We start from the raw sequence: 27,604 nt of genomic DNA, 5'->3' as shown, positions 1-27,604 counted from the left end.
TATTGTATTCTTAGTCAGTGGGAGTGGTCTAGTTCGTAGACACATTTCTGATTGGACAATCGCATGATTTCGGGTGCCGTCTATCAGGCCGTAGACGACCCCACGTCATCATGCGTCTTGATAATGCTTAACACGCGTGTAGAGGTGCGCGTATGTATCGCGCTGGATGCGTAGACTAGTGCGGAATACGCGAACTCGCTAGCAATACGCGCAACAGAATACGTGAAGTTGTAAACAAGTTTCGTTCATTTTATAATGAGGGAGTTTTTATGACGGTAACTTAGTTTTTGCTTTAAAAATTGTTTACAGTTATTAAAATAATATTTAACTGACTAAGAATGAGAATAAACGATAGGAATTTTTATTTTGCCTATCCTCTACCTATGATAGACGACAGGCAGGTCCAATATTTTTATCGTAGTGGATACCGGCTGCGCCGGCATCCACTACTCAAAATATTGGACCTGCCTGTCTTCTATCACACGGTAGAGGATAGGCAAAATAAAAATTCCTATCGTTTATTCTCTAAACATTATTTTGCTCTCACTTTTTTTTTTTCAATTCTGATTTTTACACATTGTAATGTACATTATGAACTGAAATACACAATAAAAATTCAAGGCCTTAGTGTAATGCTATTTTACTCCTGACCATTGATTTCAATTCCAATCCGAATCAATTCTTCATTGGTCACAATTATTTCAATTCCAATCCAATTCAATTCATGCCCAAATCAAATCATGGCGATATCGCAACCATCACCACCTGTTCGCAGAAGTAAAGTGACATCCGCCATCTATCGATGAAGATGCCGTCTTATAACCAGAATGCCTTCAACGCTAGAGGGCAGCTGTTCATTTTCCAAACAATATCGCATCTGATACAGCATTGGCAATTTGGCATACTCCGGGGCATACTTCAGTGGGTGGTATCTGCATCAAGTAATGATCACTTGAACTTCTACATCAGTTTACAATCTGAGAGTATCCTTTTCGAATTACACCGGGGAATTACTCCATATAGCATACTGGTTTCTTCCTCTATTTATGGTATGTATTTTCCCTTTGTTATTATGTTTAGACCTATTAAAGTCGTAATAATAGACCTATATGCGATTTCAGTTTAACTTAAATTTTGATACCGGTATTCTTTGGGTAAAAATATTGAATATTAAGCCCAATAAAAAGATTTTTCTGGTCATTTAATGAGGTGAAATGAAAAAAACCCAAAAAAACCTTGCTTTTTGCCGCTTGTAGGGCGTTATCAGGGTTGCTGATTTTTTTATTTTGTTTTTTGGTTGTTTTTTGTAAAGATTTTTTGAAACAAAAATTCTGAATTTTTTTTTTTTATTTGAATCCGATTTTTTTTGGATTTAAGGGCTTGCATAGCAACGTTTTCACGTATTTTTTGTTGGGGGACTGAGAGCACATCGCATTGCATTTTGAATACGAGGAATGTCCTTCTGATATCAAATAATTTAGATTTCTTGAAATTCGCGATGTAAAATACAAATTGTATGGCAAATGATTAGAAATTGATATTTTTGAAAATGTAACAATCCGCAAAGTAAATTTTATATGTAGGGCTACTTAAACTATGTAGCTGGGATGAAAAGCCGTCCATCACATGAAAATTTTGACCTTTCGTAAAAACACCAAAAAAGTTATGTCTTTTGGGGAAAAATATTATCTTCAATATGAAAGGTCATAATTTTCAATTGATGGTCGGCTTTTCATCCCAGCTATACATACACTTTAAGTATACATATCATTAGATTTATAAAGATTACTTCGAGGAATGTTAAATTCCACACAAAGTCAGGCGCCGCTCTGCAAAAATACAGTCAGGCGCCGATCTGCAAAAAATAGAGGAGGCGAGCGCCGGGTGCGCCCCCCTCTAAATCCGCCCCTGACCACCTACCTACCTCCACACCCACTCACACATCTACGTGTAATACTACAAACCCCCAAAACAACCAATTACGGGATAACCGGAAAATTTGCTGCCAGTGGTTTCCCCGTAGGCCTACTTTTACGGGGACCAGTAAAATTACGGAATTCAGAGGTTACTAAAAGTCTTTCAGTGTATTTATTTATTTATTTATTTATTTATTTATTTATTTATTTATTTATTTATTTATTTATTTATTTATTTAAATAATTAATTAATTAATTAATTAATTAATTAATTAATTAATTAATTGTCATCCAAGGTCAGAGGTCATCAATCAGAGGTCATCCAGGGTCAAAGGTCATATGGGGTCAATGGTGTCAAAAAGTATCAAATTAGAGAAAACACCTGTCGCCGCTCCACCAGCATATTACATTTCTTTACAACATGTTTGTAGCAACTTTCTAATAAATTGAGCCAACTATTCAAACAGTATACAATCAGACAAAAATACAATTTGCACATTTCACTAAAGTCTTTTTTTATGATTGTTCAGACATAACTCAAGTACATCTTATATCTCTAATACCACTATAATTGTCAAGATGTCAAAACTTTCTTATCATTTTTATATTTAATTACCACCAACTACATTTATTTTTATATGTCGACTAATAAAACGCCATGAGAGTACATATTATACTAGTAATTGATTCCTGATTCTTCAAGTCTTTTTCCATGCCCACAACGCACCCAATCTCCTCTTTGGAGCAGTATCAAAAACACCACACACGATATTTCCTGAATCAATTGACTCTTTTTGATATATTTTTCGTGCGCGTGAATCATGCAATCTGACCCTAATTCGCACTGCAAGCTCGATCGGAAATAAACAATTTCCTATTGCCCCTACTTCAGGTCTTTGGCAAACATGAACAAAATGGGGTTTTTTTAGGTCATATGAATGTCACTTGATACATTAGATTTTATCATGATATGTCATGGCGCTATGTTGAAACATAATGTATTTTATCCATGCATGTAGTATGAACTATTTGGATTTAAAAAAATACCAGAGAAAACATTTACCATGGACATGTATTGCAATTATCAGCGATTATTGAATATAAGTACATGAAGAAAGACAAAAGTTTATTCTTTCTTAAGTGTTTATGTCATGCTGGTTTCAGGTTCAACAGTATATGTTACCGGTGCGAAATCACACAATGTAATAGTAGAGACACACACACATAGAGAAGCTTCGTTGTAAATTTACTTTGACGTTTTATTTGCTATTTGCTCAGTTATGTACATGATGAAGGGGTGATACTCTGGATTTCCGTTGGGGTATATATGATGTGATGTAGGGATGTTGCTCGGGGTTTCTGTGGGTATCTGTGGCAAGGAGAGAGAATGGATGGGGCGTTAGCTGGCATCCATGGCTAGTGGTGTTATTGCACCGAGGCCAGGCTGCCAGCAAACAGCTAGGAGAAACTTGGGAATTATGAAGTTGAGGCTACTGGAAAATCAATTAAACTCTTGTGAAAAATAATGGCAGGGAAAAATATTTCGAACCCGCTACATAATAAATAGTAAAAAATAATTATAATACCAAATCTAATCACCATGGAATTCACCATATCCCGTCCAGCTCACATTGGGCGCCCCATTCCTTTTTTAAAGGAATTTTTATTATAAATACGCACGTGACCACCTCCGCGCTGCCATAAAACAGCTTGTCGACAGTAAGTCTCGAAGTGACCGTCTACATAGCGGGTGGTCTTCCTGTATTTGAATGCAAAGGGGGAACAACATGAGATTACTGTGCAGCAAAATTGTCTATTTTGTTCAACTTTTTGATTACAATGTATATTGTAAACGTTTCCGTCGTTGAATATTTTTTCCGACGTCAAATACGTTCAAAATGTTGTTTTTGATAACATACCGTAGCCTATTACAAATTTGGAATCCCCTTTATGTAATAATTTTGCAATTCAATTAATACTTAAATTTGATGATATTTATCTACATAACACCGGACACTGCTTTTTGCTATCGGAATTTAAGAAGAAACAAAAAATGAGATTAGATGAACAAAGAAGTCACTTGGCACCCCGGGATTCGAACCTTAGACTCCTCGCATGCCAAGCGCACGATCCCCGGCCGGTAGCCACAGGGGTTGCGCTGACCCGGCCAGCGATTCCCTGAGCATAGAGCACTCTAGTTAATTGCGTACATGGATATGTTGGTGCGTACCAACTCGCTGGTATACACGCGCGATCTGATGTCGGATCAGCCATCGTTCGTTTACGCATATGGCAACCAAAAAGGAATTGTCTGTTTACGCAGGAAAGTTTTCACTGTAAAAAAAAGTTACCTAAGAAGTGTCCATAATAGGAACAATTATAATGATGTCGACTATAAAAGACTTAATGAAGCCTTAAAATTCTTAGCCTAATTCTAATTTGGTGTATTTGGGTCATAAACGGGTGTAAGAAAGACTCCCATTCTGCAAAGATATTGGACCAAAAAGTTACACAAAGTGAGGAATTTTCAGCTTTCACCATGTTCACCTGACTCGAATGCCCAAATAGAGGATTTATTAAACATGTTAAAGCGAAGCGTTTGACACCATGGGCGGAAGTGTTTGACTATAATAGGCCAACGATTATTATAGGCCAAGGCCTACTTAGCATGCTTAGTGCCGTTTACCGAGAGGAATACGTTTTGGTCACAAAATTATAATTAGAGAATATAGAGGTATTTTTTTAGTTGCTTGGGGTGCATCTATCGTCTCATATAACACGGGCGACATCTGACATCATTATTTTAAGTAAATCAACGAGGCGAAGCCGAGTTGTTTTACGCCAAAAATAATGATAGCGCGTGTTATATGAGACGATAGATGCACGACAGCGGCTAAAAACACTACCTTTATTCTCATTCTTAAACACTTCAATTTCAATTCAAATAAATATATTTATCATAAATACACTAAATTTTAATCAAATTCTACACTCATAGAAATTGTTCGTTGGCATTACTCAGTAAGTTGATGTAAGTCGTTGCGTCAACTTTCCGAGTAATGCCAACGCGTACAATTTTAAGTAACGCTGACTCGATATCATTATGTTGGTCGCACTCATTTGCACTTACTTTATTGAGTTATTACAACTCAGAAAATGAAACTAGCCTAGGTTAGCATAATTTTCGTGTGCTATAGTATACAAAATTTTGCACTGATTACAAAAATAAATATTTGAATACTGCTAATTGTGCAGAAAATGATCCAATTACGTGCAATTAAGTAACAAAGTACCAAATTGGAATAACTCAAAACAATAAGTACCAGTAACTTAATATGAACGAGTTACATCAACTTACATGTTGAGTTACAATAACTCAACTAATTGGTTCTTTGAACCTTGTTTATTTTTCTAAGTTCCCTGAACTTGAATTCAGAAGTTGGCATTACTTAAAAAGTTGACGCAACGACTTACATCAACTTTTTAAGTAATGCCAACAAAGTTGATTAGTTGACGAAACTTCTTGAGCTTTTTCAGCATTTTTTAAGTTCGGATAACTAAAATGAATTTTGTTTTGGCAACTTTTACACTATTTTTGAGTTGTCCAAACTTACTCCTTTTGAATTGCGCCAACAAGGCGAACAAGTCATTTCTATGAGTGTAGGGCTTAGAATCGATCAATCCGGTTGTTGCTACGCACCTCCGATTGGTTCAAATAGCGCGTACGAGTATCGCGTCGACATGTGATATCGTGTTATATCACACGGGTAAGAACCAATGAGAACATTCTCAAGTGTTTAAGAATACGGAATTATCTCTAGGTGGAATTAAACCAAGGTTATGGGGAAACGCAGGATCACTCAAAGTCGGAAATTTTAAACATTATTTAGTATTGTATCTTTAAAAGTAATGATGAGAAGTACATAAAAGTATATACATTTCCAGAAAGGAAATGACACAAGCAATCCAACTAGCATGGCAGATTTCTGCAAAAATGAGCAGTTTTTGAGAAAAGCGCCAAAATTGATTTTCCATGCCAATTATTTTCGGTCCGCCATAACAACTTACCCAAAATATCAAAATGGATGAAAATTGCATATTTTGTGTTCTAAAGACACGCATCTAGAAAGTGTTTTCTGAAATTTACAAAAGTATAAATGGGGGGGGGTATACAAAAGGTCCCAAAATGTAAGAAAAAATTGGATTTCTAAAGCTCTTTTGGTCAAAAAAGGTCCAAATTTGGGGAAGAAAGCCACTTTTCACAAACATTGCCCCCCCCACCTTGGAAAAAAAGGTCCACTTTTTCAAAATCAGAACACCCCTCACAAAAAATCCGGGTGTAGTCACATTTTCGTCTTCAACTATTGACCTTTGTTTGACCTCCTCCTCATAACCATGTTAACATGTTAAAATAATTCCGCCAATGACGTATTCCTCGTGTCCTACACTCTTAAAAATATTTTACTCAACGTTGAGTAAAAAGGTCACAACTGAATAAATTGAGTAAAAATTTACTCAAATTGGGTAAATAATACCCAACATTGAGCTCATATTGATCAATATTACTCAACATTAAGGATATTAATTATAAATATGAGCTCAATGTTGGGTATTATTTACCCAATTTGAGTAATTTTTTACTCAACTTGAGTTGTGACCTTTTTACTCCAGTTGAGTTTTAAGAGTGTAGAATGGTTACTAAACTTTTCCATCCATTTTATTTCACTTTATTTTATATTTTCAGATATTACCATGGCAACTGTTGATATCGATGCCCGTCGCGCCGAATTAGACAACAAAGTGCGAAATGGTTTAGCTAAGATTGGATTTAACGGTACATCAGAACAACTGACTACGTTTTATAATGAAAATGCTGAGGACTACAATGAGGTGAGTAGGCAGACCAAAATAGCCTAAATCGAAAATGTCAATTAAATTTTTCGTCTTGACCACAGTGAAACCTCCTCGGGCGGAGGACGGGCCCCGGTTACAACGTCCACGGTTGCAGTGTCAAGTTTCACTAAAAACGTCCGCGTTTGGCGGCAAATACATACACAGCACACCACACACAAGCGATCATCCCAATTCTCATCCCCCCCCTCCTCCCCCCCCCTCACAAAGCAGGGGCTATTTTAGAAGAAAAATGTCACTGCACGTTAGCAAACGTAAAATCTAAAAGATTAGCTAGCGGAGACAAGCTTGAGGGGAAGGGGTTGCTGGCAGAGGGGTTGTCTCCCCTCGAGTTCTGTAAACTTTTACAAATCACGCGTTACAATCACGCATTTTACCGATTCATTTTTGACGTTAAGAGCTGAGAGCACATCACTCAGACATATCAAATTGCATTATGAATACGAGGAATAGGCTTAACTGATATCAAATAATTTTGAATTTTTGAAATTTGCGATATAATACAAATTTTATGACAAATTATATTAAAAAATGATATTTTTGACATTAACAGTCCTCGAAGTAAAGTTTATCAATCTAATGATATGCACTTAAAGTTTTTAATTACCTACAGCTCCATGAAAGTACACACAATCATAAATGTCATTAAGTTTATGGTATTGATATGCAAAAACGAATACAAACTTGGCAAAAATGAATAAAATGCGCACAGGTGCCTACAATTGCACAAATTAATATCTGCAAAATGTAATATATAAAATTCCTTTTGATTTACTTAGAAAGGTAATAGGTTTCATTTAAAATGTCATTCCATTTAATTGAATTGTCATTTTTGAAAACTCCATAAAAGTACACAGAACCTCTTTATTATGTTGAATGAAATGCACACGTGTCCCTACCATCTTTTAACCTGTCGCTCAGTAGCATAAAGTTCTCACAATGTGAATGTGATAAGATTTCTGCAACTTAAGTGATGCAAAGGTGCATAAGTTGTCGGCAAATTGCATAAAAAAGTTGCATACAAATTCATTACAAAAGATTAAATACACTATTCATGAACTAAATGGCTATAGTGCTCAACTTGAAACACTAGATGTTCAGTCCATAAACAGGGTGTTTACAAGCAATATACAGGGTGAGTACAAAAAGTGCAATAGTGCAAAGAATCCATCTTTATTTTATAACCAGAGTGAACTTTTAGGTTTAGGATTTAAAGCATATGATATATTCATTAGTGTCACTATCTATAATTAACTCCTTCGCAGTAGGCCTATATTATGTTGTTATCATGGTTATAGGCCTGTTCAATGAAGTCAAATGGGTTTCTTGATATCACGAATATCCATTTTAAAGGCCAGTAGAGGCAATTGAGGAGTCGAGGGTGAAAAGTGGAGAAGCGGATGTGTGATCGTGATTGTAGGGAGGGGAGGAAGACAAAAAGAAAAAGAAGATGTGGAGAAGGAGGGAGAGAGGGGGAGACGGAGAGATCGTATAGATCGGGGGGGGGATAAATCCCCCGAATATTTTGCCAGGGGGATTGTCCATAAAATCACCCCCACCCCCACCCCATGTTGACGCCTGTGTGTGGGTTTCTGTCGAAATCAACCTCATATTTGGCCATGTTAGCCACAAAATGCCAATTTTTTAGTGCTTCGCGCGAATTTATTCCACTTTTGTCCCATATTTCAACAGTTTAGTTTCAATAGGCCTGTGGTAACATTTTTCGCGCGCCACTGCTAAAGTGTAGGAATAAGAAAGAATAAGTGCAGAGAAAGGAAAAGAAAGTGACGAATAAAGAAAATAATTATTATTATAGAAATTAAGCATATAACACCACTAGGCAGCCATTCAATGATGCCAAAACCTTTATGCGTTACGTAATTAAAACACCCAGTCAGATGTATTTCACACCTGCCAAACACAAGTCACCCAATTTCGAAAACTGGACGTTGAATGTACACTCGCATGAATATTGATTGGCAACATTTTCCAATATGTCAGCAGCGCTCTAATCGGAAACAATAGAACAAAAGACCCTGCAGAGCGTTTTTGTTTTTTGTTTTTGATTGATTTGTATGGCGCTTTCAACTTCTGAGGTTATTTGCGCCAGTACTCACTCCTTTGTCAAGTTGCACCTGTATATCTCCGTTCAGTCACAATACGTAATTATCTGCTTAGTTAATACTATCTTCTTCATGCCTAGCTCGTTGTAGGCCTATATCTCTTGCTGTATATGCTCGTACGATGAATCCAAATTTGTTTCTTTGTCGACGTGGTAAAAACCAAACGGTGTCTCTTCAGAGCCACACCAGGCTGAGTCAGCCGAGGAAGGGCTAAAACGTGGTCAAAATACTTTGCATGATCCTCCGCTAGCTTGACTTCCTCGCATCCAAGCCTGTTCCCCAGAGCCAAGGTTTGCGTTATCCATCCGACACCACGTGGAGGTTTGGGTTGAGTTGCCCGCGAGCAAATACTATGCCAGCTCTGCGGGCCTTGCCGGACCTAGTCACTAACTATAGAAGCCATTTTCCGAGGGGCGGAAAGACACAAAATATGTGTCGTATGACCTATGACCCTGATAAACAACACGAATTACTCCACGTGGAAGTTGTTGAGATTGCTTGTGAGTTTTGTTAATGAAATTCCTATTTTGTAACAACATGTAACACACCAAAACATAAAGATCGACTATCTAATGACTTCATAGTCTACAATGATCCTAAATTTACCATTATCTGCGGAATCCTTTCTGTTCAAAGACGAATTTGTAGTTTCATATTTTTGCCGTGATCGCAGTGTTCGGCGAAGCTGCCAAATAATTCAACACTGATGGTCATGTGATGACCTTCTTCAATCCGGGTCTCTGTGGACCCTACCACTTCTTAATAGGTATGCTACAACTTAGAAATGAATGAGGTGATGGGATCGCCCGGGGATCGCCCTACGCCGTCTGGGTAATTTGTCAATCAAGTCAATTACCTCCCCTATAGCCGAGTGGAATTAGTAATATCATGAATATGCTAATTCTGACCTGTTGTGACCTCCCCCTCCTTCCCATATTGCATTGCGCGATAAACATGGACGACTGCGAGTGAAAAATTCGGCGTGCTCACCGATTTCATGCCTAAAATGTGTAAGAAATAATCATCTGATTTCAATATGGAATCAACAAGAAGAAACCGTAATCACCTCATATACGACTAGAGACAATTTCAGTACAATAGTAAGTGTGCATAATTGCTAACAAAGATGAATTAAAAACCGGTAACCAACACGTTAAGGATGCACCTCCGTGTACATTACATAACCACTCAGTCTCTCCCTGATAGTCATATAACGACCAAATGATAAATGACGACTATCATGGAAGACTGAGTTCCGCAGTCTATGCCGGACCCTGCAGAGCGTTGCGTAGGCCTCCCCTTTTATTGAGTGATGTCACATGACCAGTACAGGTCTGTCACATGACCAGTCCAGCGGGTCAGTTGCCTGATGAAGTGTGATGGTATCACATGCAACGTAGCTTTGCTAAAAATAGTAAGTCCAGTATTTTGATTTAATTCCAAACTTCATATACTACAACTGGATGACTGAAAACATTCATCAATTTATTGCTTTTATTTGTTGTTATTTTCCTATTTACCCTTACATTAAAAATGTTCATTCTCTATAAAAGAAACATATAAATATATGGGCGGGTTTTTCAAATGTCGAAAGGAATGCGTGCAAATTGAAGTGGTGTGAATTACAAAATATCCAGTATAACTATAAGTTAGACACATTACAGGGAATTGAAAAATTGGAGTTGGAGTTACGTGAGGTATGAAGGACTTAAAGCCATATTATAACATTTGCTGAGAACGCCCTCAAAAAAATTTTAAATTCTAGTTTTTACACGACTGTAATGTACTTTAGTCAATAAAGATACTCTGCAAAAATCAAGACTTTAGGTACTATAGTTTTGTCAAAATCCGAGATTTTGAATAAAACGACGGAACCGGCGTTTTATTAGTATGATGGAAATATTAGTCGAACACGTGTGCACAGTACGTACACGGCGTGCGGGATACACATACACACACACACCCCGAGGATCGTACCGTATTACAACCGCGGGAGTAACATGCATGGGCGCTAGTAGTAAATTCCAATTGTCTATGCTTTACCTTACTTGTTCGGCTCAGAATTAAAAGGGGACATATCTGACAGTAAAAGCTAATATTTTATGGAAATTAAATACTAATCTATTTTTACAGAAATGTTATAATATGGCTTTAAGTAATATTAGAAAGTTAGTTTGAACCGAAAAAAGGAATTGAAAGAACGCACAAATCAACCTTGATTTAAGTTAAAGCCAGTTTCAGATCTGGTGTCCTTATTTCGCATTGTGTGCTCTCATTCAAATTATGGTGACTCGTGGACAAAGAGTTATAATGGGTATCGCCGTAAAATGACTCACAAAATCTGTAATCTACTTAACTTTGAAAAAATAGACTTTCCTTTCAAAAAAATGGACTTTCCTTTCAAAGATTATTAATCATTAGCAATATTAGTGTCGAAATATTAGTGTCGAATTAGTGTCGAAATGTAGTCAAAATTTCATGAAACTCGACATGAAAAAAAATGCAAAACCAGAACATTTTCTTTCATGACTTTATTTCTAACCCATGTATTATTTCAAATAGATAATAAAACCGAGTCTCCAAGTTAATGGCCCATTCAGTGATTTGCTCATGTCCGGACGATCGTAAAAATCATCAAAATTCAGATTTTGGTACCTTTGTCTTTGTCATAGATGTGCTAACATAGCCTGCGAGTGGTTCAGCCGAAAGCCGTGTATTTAAGACAAAATAAGACATTTTACACGAATCTGTAATTTAGATACTGACAGTATCTAAATTAGCTACATGTATTTTAATGGGGCTTCAACTTCGTCAGTATACTGATGGTTTCTTTGTTTTTTGACAAATTTGTTATTTCAAAAATACCAAATGACAATTTGAATGACTTATCCTTCACTTTTAAGCAATTTATAAACAATTTCATTTTTTTTTACTCTTGCGCTGGGATCACAATGGGTCTTTAATTGGACAGACAGTGTGGGGTGGGGCTGTATAAACGGCATGATACTGGGGCTTGTATTAAGATAGAATATTAAAAGTTCACATTGCATTTGTCAGATATTTGAATGAGTATTAGGTCAAATCATGGTCAAATAAAATGCTATAATTTAATTCTAATCATGTTCTAATTCCACGTGTACGGTCCAGGGATTTGTAGATAAATACTTGAACAGATGCTATCTACGGAAGATAGCCCTTTCAAACATCACACTTTTATAGTATGAGTGATTGACCAGATGGCCAGGAGAACGTCCGGTTAAAATTTAATTCAAAATTCAAAAATTCAAAAATGTCAGAATTGTACATTTCCACGACCATATTTGGAATCAGCATAAAAAATGCACTAAAATGAGTACAAACAAGCCTAGTATTGGTTCAGTGGTTCTTGAGATAGCTCTTGATATTTTGAGAAAATATCTCAAAACTTGGACTTTTTATGTTGAAACCTATGAGCAGCATGCAGAGCATTAACATTCTTAACAATATTATACCATTACGATGCTATTGATAATCACCACTGCAGGTTTTTGCCGCAGATGGAAAAAACCATGGTTTTAACTGTGGAATTTTCCACTTAGCAAAAACCAGTTTTGCCTTTTTTTGCTGGCAAATGCAAAAACTGAAAAAGTGATGAATTTTTCCCTTTTTTTTTCATCTCATCGCATTTTGAGCGTTTCGACAGTATTTTTTGTGGGACATGAGAGCACATCAGACCTATCGAATTGCATTCTGAACACGAAGAATGTCTTTCTGATATCAAATAATTTTCATTTTATGAAATTCACGATATAAAACAAATCTTATGACAAATTATTTTTAAAAATTTTTTCACATTTTTGAGATAACAATCCTCGAAGTAAATTTTATAAATAATATTTAATGATATAGTCTTAAAGTGTATGTAGCTGGGAGGAAAAGTTGACGATCAATTGAAAATTTTGACCTTTCATATTGAAGATATGGATTTTTTTTCCCAAAAGACCTATTTTTTTTTGGTGTTTTGGGGAAAAAATCTTTAATATCGAAAGGTCAAAATTTTCAATCGATCGTCGGTACTGTTAAATATCAAAAATATCAATTTTTAATGATTTGCCATAAAATGTGTATTACATTGCGAATTTCAAAAAATCAAAATTATTTGGTATCAGAAGGACATTCTTCGTATTCAGAATGCAATTCGATATGTCTGATGTGCTCTAATGTCCCACAATAAATACTGTCCAAACGTTCATACCCCTTCCCTTAAGTGATAAAAAAAACAATTTCCGATCCTGAGTGTCATAAGGCCCAGTGTTTAAATTCACATAATTATTAAGAAATTAAAGGCATGGTTTTTCAAATAGCATCAAATGCGTTATATCAAATTCAAAACGTTTTCATTTTAACACGTTCAATGATGTTTAAGGTGGTACTACACCCCTTGATAAATGTGTGACTATTTTTGCATTTTTCTCAAAAACTAATGAAACACTGGTAACAAAAGTTATGTATATTATAAGGGTAAGGAATCCAGTTACTACACTGGAATTTCAGTGACTCAAGACAAGTAGTTATTGATTTATTGATCAAATATTGGTTTTCCCTTATTTTTGACTGTAACTCCACAACTGTTGTCTGTGCTGAAATAAAATTTTCAGTGCAGTAGTTGTAGTCCTTGCCCCTATAATATACATATCTTACTAGTCACCAATGCGCTATAATTTTTGAGAAAAATGCAAAAATAGGCACAAAATTGGCCCGGGGTGTAGTAACACCTTAAGGACTTAATGACACACAAATTTATTTGACAGACTATGAGTTTTTGACAGTTGTTGTAGGCTAGGTTAGCACAGAGTATATACCACTAACAAATTGGCAAAAAACTGAATTTTGATGACTTTCTGAATGAGCAAATCACTGAATAGGCTTCCATATGTTGAGACTCTAAATAAAGATGCGGGTATAGCCGTATTTGTGCAAATATATTACATTTGAAAATGTTTCAATGCGGGTTTTTTTTATCCAAATAAACCAAATTTCTGCATTAATGTGTACAAAATTGCTTGATTTTTTTTCAAAAAACACAGACCAAGTCTTTTTAATAACACAAAACTAAAACGGTATTTGGTTAAACATACAGGAAAAAATATTTTAACATTTTGAAAATCCAACTCTGTCTGTATTTTTGTATGTCCTATAGAACACAGCACAAATTCCTTTAGAATCAAGACAATAAAAAAATGATGATTTTATAAATTTCCATTTTGAATTTTTCTGTAGATGAGCTTTCTAGCAAACTATGACAAGCTGGGATGTCATGCCTTGATTGCATCCTTATCTGAATTGGTACCCAAAAAAGACGCCAGGATCCTTGATGTGGCGGCAGGGTCTGGATTGGCTGGAAAAGAGGTGAGATTGATGACGACAGTGGCGTAGCCAGGGGGGAGGGGGTAGGGGGCGGGCCCGGGTAGTTGTTGTTAATGTTGTTCTTTGTTGTTTGTGGTTGTTGTTGCTGTTATTGTTGTTGTTGCTGCTGAATGTGATGATACTGTTGCTGCCGCTGTTGTTGTTGTTGTTGTTGTTGTTGTTGTTGTTGTTGTTGTTGTTGTTGTTGCTGTTGTAGTTGCTGTTATTGTTGATGATGATGATGACGATAATGATGATGATAATGATGCCGACGACGAAGACGACGAAGATGATGATGACGACGACGGCAGCGACGACGACGATGAGGATGATGATGATGATGATGATGATGATGATGATGATGTTGATGATGATGATGATGATGATGATACGATAATGACGATGATGATGGAGATGGAGATGTCATTTGTACAATAAGTGCTAATTTGTTTTTCTTCCACGCATTCTTGCAGCTTCGCAGGTTTGGTTATTCCAACATTGACGCCTTGGAACCAGCAGAGAAGATGCTAGATCTCGCCAAGTCAGAGAACATCTACAAAAACTACATCATTGATACTGTCACACCAGATAAAAGAACCGATATTGAAGACGGTACGTACTTTCATATGTTTTCGTGCTAGCCATATAGGTTTCATAAGTCTAAGTTTGAAGATATTTTCTTAAGAACCACTGAATCACGGCTTACACAGGAAAACATATTTTAAACAACTGTTTAAATTTTTTAAACAATACTGTTAATGATTACGCCGGTCACTCTAACAACTTCTGTTCAAATTGTAAACAACATTGGGTTGTTTAAACTATAAACATCCAACTGTTTACAATTTTAAACAATTTTTTAAACAACAGTCTTTAATCATCTGAGTTGTTTAACTTTAGTTGTATAAATGTACACAGTTGTTTAAAGTATTTAAAACAACAAATGTTTAAAACAAAGAGTTGTTTAAAGCGGTTTATGGCTGTTGTTTAAAACAATTGTTTAAAACATACATAGTTGTTTAAACTTGTTGTTTAAAAGTTTTAAACATTTTTGTCTGTTGAAATCAATTTACTTGGGAGAATGGGCAAGAAGAACTGGCTGTAAAACATGCACATCAGCCCCATGCATCTGTGCATGAGCAGTGTGAATGTGATACATGCAGAGGTAAGTGTTTGGTCTAAATATTGTTTGATGTGGTTCAGCTTACACTCACACTGTACTTGTCACGGCTGCATACTACTGCACAGCTTGCATCATTTAGCATGTACAACACACAACTGTGTGTTCATATAATACTCTATCACATCAAACAATATTTAAACCAAACACTTACATCTGAATGTATCAATTGAATTAGGTAAACAACAACGTTGTTTAAAAGTTCCTTTTTTGGTATTATTCATGAATTAAACACACACTGTTTAAAATTCAAGGACTGTCTTTTAAACAATGTTGTTCAAAGTTTGAACAACATCGTTTTAAACAGCGACATTTTAAACAGTGTTTTTACTGTGTATTTGTACAATGTAGCTCTTTTTAAAGCCAGAATTTGTGATTTGCATAAAGAATATAATTATTCCTAAATTGAATGTTAGTTTTCACTGATCATTTTTGTCCTTTTTAATTTCGAGCCAAACAATGCGTGTATTAGCTCACCGATCGTATTATTATCATGATTATTGGCGTAGCTTCACGCAGCTGGGTCGTTCAAACAAGACTTAGATGAATAGCGATATGCATACTGTTTATACGTCACTGATTCAATGATACACACACACGCGATGTGTTTAGCCATCACTCGATCGGTGAACTCGGAATAAACCGCAGATTTGAAAACTTAATTTTACTGCTTAGTCTTTCACGTGGTATTTTAATACACCATTGCACAGTGTCATCGCCCTGATATCTTCATGGCAGAAATCGCCATGGTAGGTTGAATCCACAGCCACGCATGGCCATTTTGTTCCGACCTATTTAATAGTTTTGAGACGCATAATGGGCCGAAGGACATCTGACTAAGGCTACTGACTATTGCCCGGTGACTGACCTCGCCTCGCTGTGTGTGAATCGAGCATGGTACGCCATAGGTCATATGCTTTTAGACTACCCACGATTGGCCTATACACTGCGCTATATAATTCGGCACATATAAAATCAGAATTATTGTCAGTTTTTGAGTTCAAGATGCAAGATTCTTTCTCAAGACGCAAGCTAACAACTATCATATCTGTTCAACACATATATTCAAGTGCAAGGAACCACATCTGGTTTCTTTAGACGAAATCATTTACGGGAGATATTCATCATTTTCTATCCCGGTATCCAAAGATTTTCGTCTGAATATCAAAATCGTGCATAGCACATTCCCGGCCGGGTATTGATTTTAGTATGTCTGGTGTACCAAGTAATTATTAGCCAGGCGATGTCGGTGTGCATTGTGTAATGCAAAAAGTAGAAATTCGAGACAAATTGAGGGCGTTGCTTTGGAGCAAATCACACATTATGGCTTTAATGCATTTTTCATGCTGTTTCCAAATATGGTCATCTGCAGTCCATAAAATGACCCAAAATGGGCTGACGTTTATAAAAGTGCTTAAAGGCCCATTCAGTGATTTGCTCATCTGGACGATCGTAAAAATCATCAAAATTTATACTTTGTACCTTTGTCATTGTAATTGTTTTTTTCGTTTTTATGCAAAATTTTTCATTTCAAAACAACCCAAATGACAATTTGAATGACTCATCCTTCACTTTTAAGCAATTTAAAAACAATTTTATTTTTTTACACTTGCGCTGGAATCACTGAATGGGTCTTTGAATCAAAGAAAGAATTTAGACAAAAGAAGAAAAAGTGGCATCTCTAATACCAGAAATGCTGTGAAATACTTGTAAACATTAAAATATAGTATACAAATACATGCTGCCATGAGAGATTCTGGTTAAAACTATGGGCCCGAGGTAAGATCAATAACTATTTTCCTGAGGGACGCAGCCCCGAAGGAAAATAGTATTAAATGATCTCAACGAGGGACCATAGTTTTAACCAGAACTTCGAATAAAGGCAGTATATATTTGTTTTATATACTTCATTAATATATTCTCTGTTCATTGGTTGGTTAAAAGAAATTTATTTGACGTTTTGACTCTCCAGCTTCTATCCTGAGTGAACAGCACGACCAATTTATACAAAACCTATATTTTGCCTTTCAAAAAAATCGAATAGGCTAAAATCGGGTTAACCAATTACAGCAGCGAGAAATCACGCTATGGCAGTTTCGTGTGCGTGAACTGTTCCGTCGCATCGAATGCGCGCACGCGGAAGGCATGGTCATTTACGGCTCATCCGGGACATTGAAAATACTAATTGCGGATTAGAGATTTACAGATAGGAGTACTGATGGTAGAACTATTTTTGGTCATGTGATCCACTTTTAACCAATCAAAGAACAAGAATATATTAATGAAGTATATAATATAATTAAAGACAGAGATAAAAAGAATTTATAGCGTCTGACGTCATCTGTCAATCAAATTCGAGCACGGTTTGTTTACAAGTTACGTGATGATGACTTGCTGAACGCGGCGGTATAACCGGGCGCCTTGTTGTTAATTTTGCACCTTCAAATATGCAAACCATCTCAAAAGTTAGGTCTTTATAGTAGGAAACTTTCTTTCGCGAAGGCACCATGTCAACAATGTCTAGAAAAACTGCTTTTTGCCTTGTAAAAGTACGTAATTTTTCGCCATTTGCTGCTATTCCTTTTCTCCGATCAGCACCAGATAGATCGGTCTTCCTTTTACGCGCTGTGTAAACCATTCAAGGATCGAAATTGACAGTGACATCAGACGCGATAAATTATGTTTATCTCTGTCTTTAATTATAGTAAATGCAGGTTTTGCAATACTTTAAATTTTAGAAATATGGTTTTGTTCCTTTTTTTTTTGCCCGAAACATATTTTCATAATTTCTTATCAAATAATTTCAAAACATTTTATAAAATACCACACAGCCAAAGGTAATCACATCTATGTTTCCCTAATCTGTGAGTGATGTATGTCTGTGATAAGAAGTTACACTCTTAGAAAAAGGGGTTCTTCAAGGGTTCTTCAAAATGATATAGGGTTCGTTCACCAACCATGCGCGCTTGAAGAACCTTCAAAGGTTCGCTAGAAGTTTCAATGGGGTTCTCGCAGTAAAAAATAAGGTTCTCCACAGCTTTAGGAACCCATGTTTTACTTGAAAATGGTTCACGTATTACATACTGAAACGCAGGGCAAACGCTATTAACAAACTTTAACACCACAGATTTTATATTTTCAAGTAAATACGTAGAATTTTCTGCCCGTACACCTTTAAGGTGGTACTATACCCCTGGCCAATTTTGTGCCTATTTTTGCATTTTTCTCATAAATTATAGCGCATTGGTGACAAGTAAGATATGTATATTATAGGGGCAAGGACTACAACTACTGCACTGGAAATTTTATTTCAGCACAGACAACAGTTTTGGACAACAAAAATGAGGGAAACCAATATTTGATCAATAAATCAATAACTACTTGTCTTGAGTCACTGAAATTCCGATGTAGTAACTCATGGATTCCTTGCCCCTATAGATGAGGTGACCTCAATGTTTATCAACAAAGGCAAGGGACTGGTATCATCTTTATGCTTGAATGAACCCCATGCAACCACTACACTGTTTAAAAGTCTTATTGTGATGTGGCGGGAGTTTTAAAAACACGAGCCCTGAACAAAATATGATGCGCGCGCATACTGCCAGGCAAAAAACAATGGAAATTGTGATGATGCGTGCGCATACTGTCAGGCATTGACGTCAGAAGTCACATCATCTATACGCTGGCGAAGTTACGTAATTAATCGGATTTACAACCATAGCAATAGGTACCAACAATTTTGAATATACCGCGCTGCACTACAAGCAGGTTGCACTCATCACCTGTCGTCAATCATATAATAGATCGAATACAATAGGGCTCTTTTCGAAGAGACTAATCTTACAGGTGCAAGTGTTTAGCATTTCTTTGACATCTATGCAGAGGTACTGCATGAACGTAGTAGTGCAGCGCGATATAATCAAAAATTGTTTGTACCTATACGCTGGCGAAGTTACGTAATAATCGGATTAACTACCATAGCAATAGGTGAAAACAATTTTTGAATATACCGCGCTGCACTTATACTTTCACGCGGTACCTCTGCATTGAACCATATCATGCTGATCACTTGCACCTGTAAGATTAGTATCTTTGAAAAGACCAGTATTGTGTTCAATCAATGATTGCAGGCATACACAGGTGATTAGTTCAATCTGCTTGTAGTGCAGCGCGATATGTTCAAAATTGTTTTCACCTATTGCTATGGTAGTTAATCGGATTTATTACGTAACTTCGCCAGCGTATTGCTATGGTAGTTAATCCGATTATTGCGTAACTTCGCCAGCGTATAGAGGTTATCCACGTTACTCATGTGTGACTTTTAACAAAAGGCGCTTGTTCCCGTAGTATTCCTCATTCAAACCAATTCAATGCACGACCTCGGGACTTACTTGCATGACTTTGGCGGGCTATTTTGAAACAGTCATGGTTGCACATGCAGGTACTTCTGTTGAAAATCCTAAACAAGGTATAGCAGTCGCTGAAAGGATATGTAGCTTATAAAACACGGATAACCTCTATAATATACATATCTTTTGTTACCAGTGTTTTATTAGTTTTTGAGAAAACTGCAAAAATAGTCACAAATTTATCACGGGGTGTAGTACCACCTTAAGACCGCACTTTTAAAGATAATTTCTAGAGTATGTGGTACCATACTTCAAAGAACCTTATTGCAAAGGTTCTTTGACGAACCATAGGGTGTCATATATGGGAGCAAGCTCGAAGAGCCTTTAAAGGTTCAACAAAGAACCTTTTTAATAGGGTTCTTCAAGGAACCCTTATCATGAAGGTTCTTTGAAGAACCGTAGGGGGCCACACAGGACAAAATTTCTAGAACACTTAGAGGTTCAATAAAGAACCTTTGTGATAAGGTTCTTCAAGGAGCCCTGTCACAAAGGTTCTTTGGAAACATTTTACAGGTTCCTTGGAGCTCCTTTTTGATAGGGTTCTTCAAAGAACCCCAATATAAATGTTCCTTGGAAGAACCCTTGAGGATTCCATATACGGGACAAGGTCCAGAACCCTTAGGGGTTCCAACTTGCACCCTTTTTTCTAAGAGTGTACACAGTAAAAGCATTAACTTTAATTTGTACTTTTTATGTCAAGCATATCTAGCAGCTGCCAAATCTAGGAGATAACGCTGACGAAACTTCGGCCAGGCACAAGTGACCTGCTGAAGGGGTCGCCGTAGATAGCTGGTCGGGGCATTTGTACAGGTCAGGCAAGTGTACGTGTAGCCAACAATGGGGCTTATTACCCTGATCGGAACCGACTGTAACGAGGTCTTTTAACGTATGCCATCTGTCCGCCTTTACCGGATGAGCAATGGGAATATTTTATTGGTCCGGTCGGGAATTGAACCCGGACCTTAAAGGAAAGACATTAACAAGTGTGCCACGCTATTTCACTATACCAATTCACTTTGACAAACAGCGGGTTGGGGGGTAATGGGATTTTATTTTTCCTGATTGGGGGAGGGGTATGTGAAATTTAACAGTTGTTCACTATACCAGTATCCTGTAAGGCCTTTTGTAGACGGTAACAATACTAACCAGAGATAATAATGTCTAATGATTTATTGATATTTTCTTGAACATGTATCACAATGAGAATTTGGAGAAAATCTTCTGATAATTACAAACACTCGCTGAACAGCAAGACCTTCCCTCTAAGCTTTTAATCCGACAAGCTGATTATCTATTTGTTTTCATGAATTGGAAGACATTCTTTGATGTATTACTGAGCTCAAACATCTGAAATTACTGGAGCGTGAGCCACCCAGGCTGGTGGCTCAGCATAGTATTTTATTAACAGAAGGTTTTCTCAAATTCGTTTCCTAATGCACACTGACTGTGCCAAAAATACGCACTAAAAGATACGCTAAAAGTGCAATTCCAATGTGGAACGAAAAATGTCATGTGATAGGTGCCTCAAGAGTCACATTGTCATGAAATACTAGCAGATATAGTTTTTACTGTGTTTTTGATCATTGATTAATATTTGATCTTTGATATTTTGTTGCTTGAGTTTGGATGGGGGTGGGGGTGTGTGTGACGTGTTGGGCGTGTGTGTGAGGTGCCCGGGGTGAGGTGAGGAAAGTCAATCTCTTTGCATTATATTGTTGTAGTACTAATTTTGGTAATTGTAGGTCAATTATTTATTGGTGATTATGGGGTGAGTGTGGGGGTGTGTATGTGTTGCAGTTGTGCCGGTGTAAATGCAAGTGGCAGCTTGTATGAGCGAGCAAGGAAGGTTATTTGCATTTGAAGTGTCTTTGTTTAAAAATATTGTCAATTTATATTTATATGCCATTTTTTATTTAGCTTATGCATTTTCATCTGTGCAATTCAGCCAGTGGCTGCGAAATGCAGTTTTCTAATAAACCTTGAATAAAATAATAAAAATAAATTTGTTCCACAGCATAGTTCAGCATTTCAGCTTCAATATGGCAAAATTTTTCACGTGTTGGGCGCGCATTTGTAGGCCTACAGTAACCTTATTTTGTCGCCAAAAGGTGCTGGATTCAATTTTGTTTTTAAGTCATCCAGAGGCGGATTTAACGAAAGGGGTCCTGTCATCAAACTATCCGGCCCAGGAGCCCTTCTAGAACAGATCCTCTAAGGGGAGGTGGCCCATTCCATGTCAACTCCAGGGATGTGCACCGCAACACCTCTTCAATTTTTTTCTTTTTCTGTGTGGTGGTAGATATTGATGAGAAAGTAAAATCCTGAAAATTTGAGCTTCATACTCCATTTCGTTTTCCCGTGGTATCAATTTGAAATTTAGGGGGTCAGTCAGCGTAAAATGTGTCGCAACGCGAACCAACTTTTCAGAAGTTTTAGAGGTCCATAAATGTATAAAGGAACCAATGTTAAAACTTTGAAAAGTATGTGGCTTCAACACATCCCCATAGAGTTGTACACATTTTTGATTTTGCATGTATAATGATTTCATGTACAACTCTATGGAGAAGGCAAACGTTACTAATGTGTTGAAGCCATCAAGAACCAAAGCCAATATCTCTCGGAAATGTTGTCCAAGAACATATCTTCAACATACCTGAAGTTGATGGTGGGGCAAATTGTCTGACATTGGTTTTCAGGGGGGGTCAAAATGTAAAAAAAGTGGTTTTGCATGGGTAATATCTCAGCTAAATGTATTCTAATATGCTCAATATTGATAAGAGTAATGTCCTACCAAAGGGCTCTGACTGGCAAAAAAATTGACGCTAAAATTATTTTTACTTTTGGAGTTCTGACCCCCCCCAAAGTTGGTCCTGGTTGGACGAAGTTGCATTTTGAGGGCCCTATATCTTTTAAAGTAAAGGAGTTACAAGTTTTCTGATAGCAGATTTGAATTTTACACCAAAAAGTACCCCAGGATACATACTTTTCACAGTTTTAAAGGGTTCCCTTTATACATTTATGGACCTCCAAACATCGTCTTTCGCGTTGCGACACATTTTTTACGCTGACCCCCCTAAATTTCAAATTGATGCCACGGGAAAACGAAATGGAGTATGAAGCTCAAATTTTCAGGATTTTACTTTGTCATCAATATCTACCACCACACAGAAAAAGAAAAAAATTGAAGAGGTGCTGCGGTGCACATCCCTGGAGTTGACATGGAATGGGCCAGGTGCAGTATTTGTACTATGTGAATTATTTTGACCTAATATAATGTGTTTAGAAGCTCTATTTTACCGCATTTTACTCAAATATCCCAGCAGTTTGTACAAATACTGAAGGATTGAAAGAAAGTGACCCAAAATGACGTTTTTTTTCATGGCTACTATTTTGATGTGCAAATATTGTTCAGAAATGTCATAACATTCTGGATATGCTTGATGCTTTTTATTGCTATAAATGATCTTTATATATTTTACCTAATTGATCATTATGGAACGCTAATGTAATGGTTGCCATGCCATGGATAATAATTGGATATTGTCAAATACATCATAATTATACCAACAGTTTTAAGACACGAAGGAACCTGCATTAGGCAAAAAAAAAAAGATTGTTTGCTTGTCCTCCACCGACCGACCCTAATCTGGAAAACCTGGAAAAGGGTTTTTGTTTAGTTTTACTGTACAAATGAATAGGCCTGTCGACCCTAATTTTGGAAATTTCAGAAAAAGTTTTTTTCTTTCTTTTAACCTTTTTTGACATCCTGAAAAATTGTTTTTTACAGTTTCTACACACTTTTAAACTGTTTTAAAAACATGAATGAAGTGGTATACGATAGATAAATATCGCAATTCGCAACTATTTGGGCTATTTATTAAGCTAATTAAAGCCATATACAGTCATGTTTTGGCTATGACCTTTAAAAAAGATATTTAAAAAAAATCCTGACCGACCTACCAAATTCTGAAAAAGTTGTGGAGGACAAGCAAACAATCTTTTTTTGTTGTTGCCTTAAAGTCATAATGTACGATCTTTTTCAGAATTTACCTTTATTTTTTCAAAACCGATTTTTGGCATATTTGTAATACTTACACATGTTCTAACTTAAATCTATGAGCAAACTGTCAAATTCGTCCTATTTGTAGTAAAGCGGGACGATTTTCTGTTGGTCCGACATAAAGTCATAATTTTAGATTATGACTTTATGTCGGCCACGATCGCAAACCGTAGTCTCCTACAAAACTAGCTTGGTTACGCTCCCTCCACATGTGGAGGGAGCGTAACCAAACTGGCCGCGTAGGAGACTAACTCTGAGGCCGCACTCGCTGTCCTAATCCAAATAGTGCGAGATGTTTCGAGTGATAGATGTGAAGTGTATGATGTTGTTTCTTTGCAAATTCCCAATGTTTTTCGCGTCCAAATGTATTGGGAACTTTCATAATGATTGCATATTATCATTTTAGAAGAAAAAAAGAAAAATCTAAAAATTTAAAAAGATCGTACATTAAGGCTTTAAGTGGTGGGGTATGAACCTTTGGACCGTATTTATCGTGGGACATTATTAGAGCACATCAGACATATCGAATTGAATATTCTGAATACGAAGAATGTCCTTCTGATAGTGATATCAAATAATTTTGATTTTTTGAAATTCGCAATGTAATACACATTTTACGGCAAATGATTAAAAATTGATATTTTTGATATTTAACAGTACTCGAAGTAAACTTTATAAATCTGATAATATGTACTTAAAGTATATCAAATTTTAATAATTTGTCATTAAATTTGTATTATATCGTGAATTTCAAAAAATTAAAATTATTGGATATCAGAAAGACATTCTTCGTATTCAGAATGCAATTCGATATGTCTGATGTGCTCTCGTGGCCCACAAAAAATACTGTCGAAACGCTCAAAACGCTCATTCCAGATCCCTTAATATGAGGCTGTTGTTATAGCAACAAATCTGTTGGTAATGATAATGCGTAAGGCGCCTGCATTACTTGTATTTTATTACAAACTGCCATTACAATATATATTTTATGATTTGCAATTATTTGGAAAATGACAAAGATATATCTGTATTACGCATACTCGCATACTTTATTTCCACTTATTTTTATTGAGGCATCCGTAACACGTTTCTTGTTAAACAAAATAATATGCTGTAATGGCTAAAATATAGAAAGCTACATACCATTAAATCAGCAAACATGGCAAAGAGGAATACACATGAATGCTTTACAAGTACCTCACCTGAGTCCAAAATAAACCTCATATACAAGAACAAACTCATTTGGCTAGTTAAATTCCAGTGGCGTAGATTAAATTTTTGGCTAAAATGGCCAAATAATGAGGTTAATTTGGTCAGAAACCCACATACAGGCGTTAATATTGGGGGGAATGATTGTATGGACCACCCCCTACCAAAATGTTGGGGGGATTTATCCCCGGTATCTATGCCTATGTTTAATTCAAAATGAAGAGAGGGGCATCCTATTTTGGCTAGTTAAATGTTGTCTCTCAGTTAAAATTTAGTTGCTCAGGCTAGTTAACTTTTGGCCGTTCAGCTTAGTTAAATTTTGGTTCCTGGGGCTACTTACATTTTGGTCCCCATAGGCCCTAAGGCTATTTGGTACCTCAAGCAACATGTAGGCCTATTTAAAATTTGGTCCCTCAGGCGAGTTAAATTTTGGTCCCACAGGCTTGTTAAATGTTGATGTCTTAGGCTGGCTAATTTTTGGTGTCTCAGGCTACTCCCCCCCCTCAATATTTTTCTTGCCCTCCCCCAGTTTGCACCCCCCACTTTTGAGGGAAAACATTCAAATTTACGTAAATGTCCACTTTTTTGCGGCAATCCCCCCTCCCCCAATGCCCCCGAAAAAATGTTTCTGGTGCCGCCACTGTTTCTTTTCAGTCAAAATCCCCCTGTGTGATAAGCCCTCTAATACCAGTAAAAAGAGCAAACCTGTACAATTATTCTGATATACCAAACCACCCAAATACAGGGTGTCCCAAAAAAAGAGGCCCCTCATTGCGCCCTCTTTTTCTCCTATTTCTGAAAAGTTGATAAAATATATTTTGGTATGTAAAGAAGCCTTACGTTGTTAGCTTTAATAAACCAAAACAATTATATCAATCGGCTCACAACTTTTGAAGATATGCTCTTTTAAAGAAATGCACCCGTTTTTCACTCTGTCCACGGAGAATGTTTGGCTACTTCAAAGATTGAAAGGAGTACATATACCATGCATGAATATCAAACATTCCTCAATGATAACTTTATAAAATAACTTTATTTATGGAATGGGCTTTACCGGAGGGTTTATGGGCAATGGATTTTGTTAATAGTGTCATTAATTTGTGGGTAAAATCGATATACTAGTATATCATTAGATTTGTAAAATACGTCGAAAACGGTTAGATTTCAAAAATATCAATTTTCAATCATTTGCCATAAAAATACGTGTATTATGTCGCGAATTTCAAAAATCAAAATTATTTGATATCAGAAGGATCCCCTCGTTTTCAAAATGTAATTCGCCGTGTCTTATGTGCTCTCAGGTCGCACAAAAAATACGTGAAAACGTCGCTATCCGAGCCCTTAAAATATTTGCTTTGACTTCGGAAGCTTGAATTCATTTCGACCACTAGATAGAGACGGGTACAGTCCGAAACCCCGTCACTCCAAACAACCGTTAGTCCGAATTTTAAGCTTACCTAACGCTAACCCTAAGCCCTGTTATGAGCCCCGAGGGAGGGTAAAATTGGGGGGCAAAAAAATTTTGGCGAGCCGAAAAGGGGGGGCAAGCAATTTTGGCCAGCCCAGAGGGGGGGCAAGCGATTTTGGCACTCATTCTTCGGGCGCCTTATATAAAACGCTCTAAGGCTTAGGAAAACAATACGGCAACGCTTTAATATACAAATTTTCCTGCTCGCTGCGCTCGCAACATATATCTAGACCATTTTTAAACCTTAAAAGGTTTGAAAATTGGGAACCCAAAAAAATTGGCATGTGTAAAGGGGGGGGCAAAGATTTTTTGGCGGGCCGAGAGCGGGGGCAAGCGATTTTGGCAGGCCGAGAGGGGGGGCAAGCAAGCGTTTTTGGCGGGCCGTTCGAAATTTTACCCCCGGGGCTCATAATTATTGCACAGCCCCTAAACCTAACCCTAAACCTAAACCTAACCCTAACGCTAAAAATTCGTATTAGCGGTGGTTCGGACTGACGGTGTTTCGGACTAACGGGGAGACCCCCTAGAGACCTCTCAAATCAAGACAATACCTGATTAAGTTTCAGCTAAATAACCATGTTATCAAAAATTACTTCAATGACTCATCCTATATAGAGGCATGTCAAATACCTGCTCGCTGAGCAGCAAGACCTTCCTTCTAAGCTTTTAATCCCATAAGCTGATTATCTATTTGTTTCATGAATTGGAAGACATTCTTTGATGTATTACTGAGCTCAATCATCTGAAATTACTGGAGCGTGAAGGTTTTCTCCAAATTCGTTTCCTAATGAGCAGCGATATAGTAGATATCTGTTTATTAGAAATATGAAAAGCCGACCATCACATGAAAACCTTGACCTTCCGTATTGCAGATAGCCTATACGTGCATGAAGTTTCCCAAAACCCTAAAAATCATGGTCGGCTTTTCCTCCCAGACACATAG

The 27,604-nt window shown here is 36.8% G+C and overlaps 1 protein-coding gene and 1 long non-coding RNA gene across 2 annotated transcripts in view; both read left to right on the top strand.

The window, feature by feature from the left end:
- Window positions 1–929: 929 nt before the first annotated feature.
- The window catches only part of LOC140146368 (methyltransferase-like protein 27), a 35,474-nt gene continuing 8,799 nt past the window's right edge, over window positions 930–27,604 (top strand). Inside the window, exons 1-4 of the mRNA XM_072168191.1 lie at window positions 930–1,049; window positions 6,661–6,806; window positions 14,210–14,338; window positions 14,809–14,947. Coding sequence (XP_072024292.1) covers window positions 6,669–6,806; window positions 14,210–14,338; window positions 14,809–14,947 — 406 coding nt within the window. The 5' untranslated portion in view covers window positions 930–1,049; window positions 6,661–6,668. The remainder of the gene's footprint in view (window positions 1,050–6,660; window positions 6,807–14,209; window positions 14,339–14,808; window positions 14,948–27,604) is intronic.
- LOC140146370 (uncharacterized) lies at window positions 21,349–26,703 on the top strand. Its single transcript, XR_011858228.1, has 3 exons — window positions 21,349–22,145; window positions 23,157–23,943; window positions 24,445–26,703. It is a non-coding gene; the product is annotated as an uncharacterized lncRNA (long non-coding RNA).

This window comes from Amphiura filiformis, chromosome 2 (assembly GCF_039555335.1).
Source record: "Amphiura filiformis chromosome 2, Afil_fr2py, whole genome shotgun sequence".
In the NCBI taxonomy this organism is placed as follows: Eukaryota; Metazoa; Echinodermata; class Ophiuroidea; order Amphilepidida; family Amphiuridae; genus Amphiura; species Amphiura filiformis.
This window is presented reverse-complemented; position numbering and strand designations above follow the sequence as displayed.